We start from the raw sequence: 9,061 nt of genomic DNA, 5'->3' as shown, positions 1-9,061 counted from the left end.
TATTTGGCTTGAGTGACGTGGCTGCGCAGCCAATCCCCCCCGCTCAATCTGCCTAACCCCGCCCCTCTCTGCTCCTCCGCTGCTCCGCCGACTCCAACACCGCCCCTTCGCCATAAATGGACAAGCAGAGGAGTTGATTGACGAACCAAACAACTCCCCTTCGTTTACAAGCCCCTCCCCTCCTTTGGCTCCCTATCAGTGTCTAGTTTGGCAACACGGATACGCATGGAGCCTCCATCAACCCCTGTCTCTTTTACGCACCGAGTCCGATAATGCGCGCAGGTACGGGGCCCCTTATCGCCACATTTCGAGCCGCCACACTGAGCAATCCATCTCCTCTTATGGACTAATATGAAAGAAGTGGATGCAGAGGTCTGACACAGCCAAGACAGGAGGCATATTTCTTGTGCATCGATTCTTGTTTTCCACCACCGAGCGCCAGCATGGATGTCTTAGCGAACTACAGTATCTTTCAGGAACTTCAGATCGTCCACGACACCGGCTACTTCTCCGCCATGCCTTCGCTGGAGGAAAACTGGCAGCAGGTATGTCTCAACTTTCATCCTCATTGCGGAAGCTCGAACCGCGCAGTGCGCTCGCCGGTGGGTTCCACACGCGCCAGAGACGCAGGCTTCAACTTTTACCACAAACCCCCCAGCCCCCACCCACCCCCTTTCACAAAAATAAAAGCGTGGAATGTGTGTAGTACGGATGAAAATGCTCTCCATCACTCACGCAGCTGACAATTTCGCAAGAGACGGCAACGTGGAGACGATGCGAACGCACGCGGGCGCGTAATAAAGCTGTCAAATGCGATTTGAGAAAACGGAAGATCCGAATCCCATAAGAGGGAGCGAATTGGTCGTGAATAATACATCTGCATCTGAGTTTTGAAGTCCCCTCGCGTATTCATAATAGATACCCGAACATATCTGGCTTTGTTCCCCTCTTTAAATGCGATGGTGGGAGCAACACAAAAAAAGAAAACACTTGCGAAGGCAGCGCATGAAAAGAATAACTGTCATCTGCATGTTGCACATTATTTAATCCGCTCACACGCCAAATTGAGTGGATGGATGTGGAGGGATGAGCACGGGGGCTGCACGCGGCCACATGGTGATGGATGCGCCGGCACTTCACACGACCATTATGGTCCTCACACATAATATCACACTGTGTCTGTGTTCTACTCATGTCAGTCCAGATGTGTTTTATTATACCAGCGCGTGTGTGTGTCATGTTACTGATTTCCATAGTGTACAATGACTGAAAAATATCTACTTTTGACTTTCTCTGCATGTCTCCCATTCATTTATGACGCAAACTCAGTTTAGTGGCACTTTTTCATGCATATGTGCACCGTCTCTTCCCAAAACAACCCTTCATTTCCCATATCTACAAGTCAAAATAAGGGCCATGCATCCGTCGGCCCACCTGCATTGCTGCATGCTGCATGCTGCTCGTGGTGATGATGCTCTCCATGCTGCACTTGACTGAAGAAAAAAAGATTGTTGCATGGAAATTTGATGCCGGTATTGTTCATGCAATAGGAGCTTGACTTCTCTGCTCCATGCCTGAGAGGTGTGGAGGAGAGGGGGAGGAGGGAGAAACGGGTGCTTGACCGCGGCTCCTTTCGCTGTGGCCAAGCGGTCTAATTGGCGTCCTACTGTTACCCACCGACGCATCTTCTCATAACAAGTCTCCAAATCCCGGCTCCACTGTCAGAGGATTTTTAATTGCACGGGCCCGCGTGCACCATATGCAGCGCATGTGTCTCCCCCGTTCTCTCACCCACTGACATGCATATCAAAATCGATCCAGAGAGAGAGAGGCAGCTGTGTGTATAGGCTAACAGGCTGTGAGAGCTCTTATCTGTGGTGCCTCTCACTGGGACGTCTGCAGCCTTTCCCCCCTCGAGACAACGTCCGTTTTGGAATGAAAGATAATCAAGTTGAACCGCCTCTGAAATGTAGAGAATGTACTTTAATCTGTATTTTGTATTTTTTTACACAAAGCAATTATCTGCTCTCTTGTGTGGGAAGATGCCATTTTAAAATATCTGATCTTATGATTTTTGAGGCAAACTCTATAGAACCTGTCTTCAGTCTATAAGGGACACGCTGAGGTGTTTTCTTCTTCCCCTGATGGCATCCACAGATTTGCTTCACCTGCGGTGGAAGCTGACACGCCTCCTGTGACACTTTGTTAGCCACTTTGGCCGCTTAAAAAGAAACATTTTTAGAGCATAGATTTGTATTTTAAATTTGTTTTCCTAACGAATCAGTGGAGTGAATATCAAAGTTCTTGGAAAACGACCCCTTGTTTGAAATAAGAAGATTGCATTGCGGCCTCGTGAGTTCACGGATTATTAAGACTTGCGTTGACCGCCCCCCCCCTCACCCCGCACAGAGATGTTCTGAAGATGCCACCGAAGCCCTCCCGAATACCAGAATCATGAGCCGCCTTAAAAAGCTCTGCCTTCCAGAACGAGGGCCTCGCTCTCGGAGCAATCCCCCCCACCTCCCCGCCCCCCCCCTCCTCTGTGTGTTCCGAGGGCACAATTTAGAATGTGATGCTTTTATGGGGCGTGATGGTTGAGATAGGAGGCCGTTGTAGTCGGACCCTAAATGGCTCCCTGAGATGCCACGGCAAGAATGATGACAGTGTCCCCTGTTGGTGTCTGTGAGGCGTGATTCAGGCGGTTATGGGGGGATGGGGAGCAGAAAAGGAGGAAAGTGTTTTGGAGGTCTGCAGATGGCACATTTGAGGCTGCTGTTTGTTCCATTATTGAACTAAATAGTGCCACGCTGAACTGTGCCGTGTCGCTTCCAAATCCCAGCACAGCCGCTTGTTCAGAGTCGGAACAAACAAACAGGGCCGAGCTGGATTTGGAACAAGCGCCGCTGGTCATAACTCACTCCTTTTTCATACGAGGAACCCAGTTTCCCTGAAAGCGGAGCGTGTACTCGTGTAGTTTCTCATTTTGAAACTGACGTGAATCGCTGTTTATCACTGGCACTCGCTGGGACGAGGCGATTGGCCGCGTCTTCTAAAATGTCGGTTGTTTTCGGGTGTCTTTTTTTGTCCTTGGGCCTGCGCTGATGACGCGTCCTCATCCACTGCACTTGACCCTGATAGATAGGATGTAACGAGACACCACACACGTCTATCTGTCATTGACCTGAGTGCACACTCCATACCCTGCAACACATATATTATCCTCCAGGGGCTCAACGTATACACACACACACACACGCAGTCTCGTACACACACGTAGACTGAGTGCCTGATGCCTACAAGAGTGAAATGTCTGTATGTAGCCGCGCGGTGCATTGTGGTGCTTCTATATGTGGATGTGGACAGATTGCACACGGCTTCGGCGCTTCTAAATATGGATGGGGGGGGGGCTCCGCCGGCGCGACCTCCATATGCAAGCCAGCGTGCTCAGATGCATCCACTTACATCCACTTCAAGCCCTGCGACTCCGTAGCACGCACCGCAGCAGCCTGGGTGTGTGTGTGTGTGTGTGTGTGTGGGGGGGGGGGGACGTAGAGGTGTCGAAAGTTGCAGAGCACGCACATTCTCCCCGCTGCAGGGTTTTGCATTTCACAGTCCACAGTTCACAGACCCCGCCCCCCAGGAGAAGGAGAAGAGGATCCGGGCCCAACGAGGGTCAGAGAGTTCAGGGCACGAGGAGTAGAGGGGCACGTAGATGGAGTCATTCCGTATTTTGTCTCAGGCCGCCGAGGGAAGAGTTCGGCCGTGATGGCTGCTGACGGGGTCAGAGAGGCAGCGTGGTGACCCCCCCTCCCCCCCGCCTCCAGAGAGATGAGGACGGAAAGTAAGGAAGAGGAGTGAGAAGAAGCCACGGAAGAAACCGTGAACATCCGTACACTGCCGTGTGCTCGCAGTGTGTTATGTAATCCTCAGTAGGCCACATCTGCTTTTCTCACACACAGCAGGCGTGCTGGGGGGGGGGGGGGGGGGAGCGTCGCAGCCAACCGGCCCCCTCCTTCCTGTCTTCGTTGTCGTCCTCCTCCTCCTCCTCCTCCTCCTCCACGCCTTGTTCCTCCATTTCTCTCTGTTTCGCTCTTATAGAATTAGCACAGTATGGATTTTTGATCTCTGCAGGGCTGTTTGTGTAACCCCCCCCCCCCCCCCCCAGGTACCAGGATCCCCCGAGCCGCTCCCGTCTCCGCTCCGCAGGGCACCGGCGACGAGAGGGAACGCCGTCGCGTCGCCGTCTGAGTCGTGCATCAAGGGAAAATAAACCGTCCGGTTCAAGCACACGCCAAGCACACGCCAAGCACACGCCAAACACACGCCCCCCCGTCCCGTCTCTTCCCCGCGACCTTTCACTCGCTGCTGTTTGGTGTAATTTCATGCAAATTGAAATTGAATCAATCCTGTAACGGGCCCGGCTCAGTATTCTGCGAGCAGGAGGCGGAAGGACAAACCGGGGACTTAATCTTATTTGTCTAAAAAAAAAAAACCCTCCTGGTGGTGTCTTCGTCTTCCGCGCCCGCGGCTTCATTAAAACGTCACATCAACTCTCAAGTAAAAGATGCGGGAGCCCTGAAATCAAGTTTGGATGCTCCCCCCCCCCAATTTTGTTGTTGTTGTTAATTCTCGTTTTGTTCCGCTGACGCTCGGCCCCCGATTGGACAAGAGCCCGCCGATGTGATGGAAGGCTCCGGTGTCATCGCAGTCCCTCCCACACGAGGCATTTGTTTCGCCCGGTAGCAGCGGGAAGATCTCCGAGACGGAACGCCAACGTGGACTCTACCGGACACGGGGGCCCGAGGCGTGAGAGGGAGCCTTCGTCCCCCCCCCCGCCGGATGCTTCCAAGTGTTTACAGTCACGAGGTTCATTACTCAACGCATCGAGGAGAGGATGCACGTCTGTTTAAGAGCTATGAGTTCATCTCATTAGTATAAGCAGATAAATGAGCTGTAGCGGCAAAAAATACCAATTTGGCTCCCGAGCAGCAGCCGCTACGTTAACGAGACGGCGCTGGCTGTTTCCTCATCGCCACGGATGCACATTTTCTGACGTCTGTACATCTCTATGCGGTATGCAGACATCGGATTATCCCCGGCTCAGAGTCCCCCCCCCTCCCTCTGAGACGGGGATGTGCCCAGGTGAGCGCGCCTGCTGTGTATGCTGTGTAATGAGATATGCGAGCGACCCCCTGACCCAGTAACATCCGTTCCGCCCGTAAGAGCGCTTGCTGAACTCCGCCGCCTCTCGTCTCATCGCTCAAGGCCGGGCCGCCTTCTACGCCGCTTTATGGCCGTTGATGAAAAGGTTCGAGGCGCTGATGAAAGAGAGGATGCGGAGGAAGCGTTCATTTGAGAAAGAGAGAGAGGGGGGGGGGGGCGTGAGGAAAAGGGGAGAAAGAAAAGGCAGCAAGGAAGGGGGAGGGAGGTGAGAGGAGAGGGTGGTGAACAAGCACATCTTTATGTATGGCTTCCGTCTGCAAAAGGCGCTCTGCCACCCCCAGGTCTGATGAACAGTGAGGAGAGGAGCCAGTCGTTTCTTTCCGCCTCACACCATCACACATGGCTCGGCAAGAGCTTTCACATCATTTGAGGCGAAATCGGGAAGCCGTTACAGCACCTCACAGTGATCCGACATGCTCCGCTGCTGCCATCCGGCTTGGCATCCGCCGGGCTGGAAACAGAAAGGAGGAGGGACGAGTCTCAGGCACTCGTCTTAAGCCCTGAAATCACCACCGAGACTCTCTCTCTCTCTCTCTCTCTTTCTCTCTCCCCCTCCTCCAATTTTGAGAAGACAACATCTCAGCTGCCCTGCTGCCCTTGCCCCTGCTCGCACCCTCATTCAGGGTCGGCTTCTCTGCAACAAGCAGAGTTTAACTGAGTTTAGAGTTATGAAATCAAAATGCGCGTCGCAAACAGACGGCGCCGGGCTGCGGGTGTTTCGTGGTTTCATCAAAAAGGTATCGGCATCCGTCACCGCGGACCGGACGAGAGCCTCGGCAGTGAGAGGAAGCGTGGAGTGTGATCAGCGGACGGAGACTCGGCGGCCGCCGCCCGGATGAATCGAGCCTCCGCCCGTCTGACTCGTCATCCTGTACGTGATTGGCTTAAAGGAGACCGGGCACAGGGATTTACTGTCAGTGTGCGGCTTATACATTGTTTTTGCCTCAATGAAGAGATATTTAAACATGCCGCCATCGGCTAAGCACATTCTGATGATGAGAACTCGCCGCCGCCCGGGCCTGTTTTTCTCGGGCTTTATCAAAGAGGCGTTAGAGGAAAACAATAAGATGACTCGTCGTTGCTAACGTCCCCATCGCTTGTTGTAATGTCATCGGAGTGACACTCCGGTGATATATTTTAAATGAATGAATTGCCTTGAATCACTCCCTTAAGTGCGCGAAGGCTTCGAGTGATAGCCGGTTGCCGTGGTTACCCCCTCCCTATCTTCCCACTTGGACCACAGTGTGTTTAATCTCTCGGCCCGCTCACATATTTGAACATCCAATGGCTTCGATAATAGCCACAAATTCACGCCGAGCGCAGGCATTTTATAGCCCTCGCTGGCTGTGACATCCCAAGCGTTACATCCCATCTTACTGCCTACCTGTTGCTAGGCAGCCTTGGCAAGCGGGAGGACCATCTTTGGCCTATTTGTTTGTTTAGCTGTCATTCCGGGAGGCTAATCCCTCCCCGAGGGACTCGTAGCCATCCAGAAACCGGAGATCCAGCCATGTGGACCACCTCTCTCCAAAGAGTGAGTGGGGGGAAGGAGGCGGGAGGGCAAAAGGGATGGAAGGTGGTGAGAGAGAGAGAGAGACAAGGGCAATTTGCCCAGAGTAAACACCGCTGCTTGTTGTTGTCATCAATCACGGCCCTGAGCTCTTGGTGGCGACGGCCGGGAGGACGCGAGGCACGCTCCGGAAAGCGGCGGGACGCTTTACAAACGCAAAAGAGAGCCGTCGGTGAAGATCACAGCCGGGTCGCCGACGCAGACCTCGGTGACCTTTCTAGGATCGCGCGCTCCGCCTCCGGAGAAGTCGAAGCGACGCCCGTTTTTTTGCTGTTTCATGTAAGCAGAACTTGCGTGTCTCCGTCCGTCTCTGTGCAGTCGCGCGTGTGTGTGTGTGTGTGTATGTGTGTGTGGCGCTTTGCAGGCCGGAAACCATTTCCAACATGCAAAAGCCAGAGGTGTTTTTACACCTGCTGCCCCCCCCCCCCCTCTGATTTCCCTCCGTCCTGCTCTCTGCTCCGGCAAAAACCCCTCCTCCATCACTCTCTCTTGCGTTCAATCCCGCCGTGTTTGTCTCCTTTTCTTTTATCTCTTCTTATAATAACAAGCTTTCATCTGGATCTTACACATGTATTTGAAACCAGAGGTCAGGAGGACTCGGATGAGGATGATTTTTTTGGATTTTTTTATTGTCAGCAGCTGATGCTCAATTCACCAGAAGATTAAACTGGGTCCCGAATTACCCTAAAGACACTGGCGTCTCCAGCCGACCGGGTACATCATGGAGTTTCAGTCGTTCCAAAGCGCCGCAGGAGCCGAGTTGTCTGAATAAGATACGACTTGTATCCCCGAAACCAGGCAGATTCAGCTTGAATCGGGATTAGCCTATATGTCAAAGCCTGAAAGCGACATTTTTCACATTATTAGTCTGACATGCAGCCTTGAAGAAAAAAAGGGCCGTATAAGTGTCAAAGTAAAGAGACTGAGAGGGTTGAGGCGATTTTGCGCCCCGCTTGACTCCTCGAACGGCCTGGGAAGCGCCCTCCCGTGATTTAATGAGAGCGGCGGGGAGAGCCATTCATCAGCGTGACGGCGCACCTCTGTCGCCCATTGTTCTGCTCTGGGATGTGAGCTGAAAAAAACACATCATAGTAAGAATAATTATAATGCCGATGTTATTTCAGTATAGAAATATTAGGCACCTTTTAGGCATGTATATCACAAAACAGGCAGAACAAGAGATATATTGAATTGCTCAAAAAAAGTTACGATGGTGCCCTTTCCTTTCTCGGGGGGGGGGGGGGGGGGGGGCGGCAGCGTGTCCTACAGTGTTTCTCGGTGTCATCTGGACATGCGCAAAGACACCGGGCCACCGCGGAAAAATTAGGGATGCAAAAGTTGTCCGGAGGTTAAAAAAAAAACACTAAAAAAAAAGCAGTTAAAATACCGAATTGAACATATTTATTTGTACATATGTCGGACACGAATGATTTGCGCGCGTCGTCATTCTTCAGACTCTTGTGTGATTGCGGCTCGAAGCGCAGCGATAACTCGTATTGTTCAATGCTGAATCAATAACACTGTGGCAGTGTGTCGTACTGTTTGTTGTTGTTTTATGCTTGTTTGTTTGTTATGGTCTGTCAACAGACGCTACAATCTGCTGCGGAGCATCAAATGGCGGCATCTTATGTTTTTAACTGTACGTGGTCCCTTTTAAATGAAGATAATAATACAAATTACAAAACTATCCACACTCTCTGATACAAATACCAGTATATGACTTAAAACCATCGAAGAGGTCCTGCTGTAAATGCCCCCCCCCTCCCCCCCACACACACACACATACACACACCCCTCCCCTCTGCCCCTCTTCTTTTAACTAAACCGATACTGTCACATTAATCTTTCTCCACGCCGTCTCCACTTCAGGGGAAAATAATTTGATAACTTAAGCTAACAATAACGAAGGCATCCCTCCACCCGATCACTTCCGAGCGCGTTTGCGTGGCTAGGCAGCGCGTCCTCCCGCTCTGCGCTCCTCCGCGATGTGTTCTTCGGCCTTTTTGCCCCAGATATCATTTCATCGTGAAAATGATGCCAATTAGTGAAGCCGGTCGCCGGTGGCTGTGGTCGGGCTCCCGTCTTCGGCTCCGGCGGGGAAAGTTATTTGGGTCGGCAGCTATTTTCAGCCCGTGATGTTGCCAGGAATACTTCAGGGAGCAGCCACTGTTTTATAAGAGAGCACATCAATAATTTTCATTGGTGTACTTGTGTGTGTGTGTGTGTGTATAAGCGACACAGGGAGAAAGAGGAGCGCTTCACGGGCTG

The 9,061-nt window shown here is 52.1% G+C and overlaps 1 protein-coding gene across 1 annotated transcript in view; it reads left to right on the top strand.

The window, feature by feature from the left end:
* Window positions 1-228: 228 nt before the first annotated feature.
* Window positions 229-9,061, top strand: part of klf7a (Kruppel like factor 7a) — a 29,779-nt gene continuing 20,946 nt past the window's right edge. Inside the window, exon 1 of the mRNA XM_056431672.1 lies at window positions 229-545. Coding sequence (XP_056287647.1) covers window positions 444-545 — 102 coding nt within the window. The 5' untranslated portion in view covers window positions 229-443. The remainder of the gene's footprint in view (window positions 546-9,061) is intronic.

This window comes from Pseudoliparis swirei, chromosome 14 (assembly GCF_029220125.1).
Source record: "Pseudoliparis swirei isolate HS2019 ecotype Mariana Trench chromosome 14, NWPU_hadal_v1, whole genome shotgun sequence".
NCBI classification, from domain to species: Eukaryota; Metazoa; Chordata; class Actinopteri; order Perciformes; family Liparidae; genus Pseudoliparis; species Pseudoliparis swirei.
This window is presented reverse-complemented; position numbering and strand designations above follow the sequence as displayed.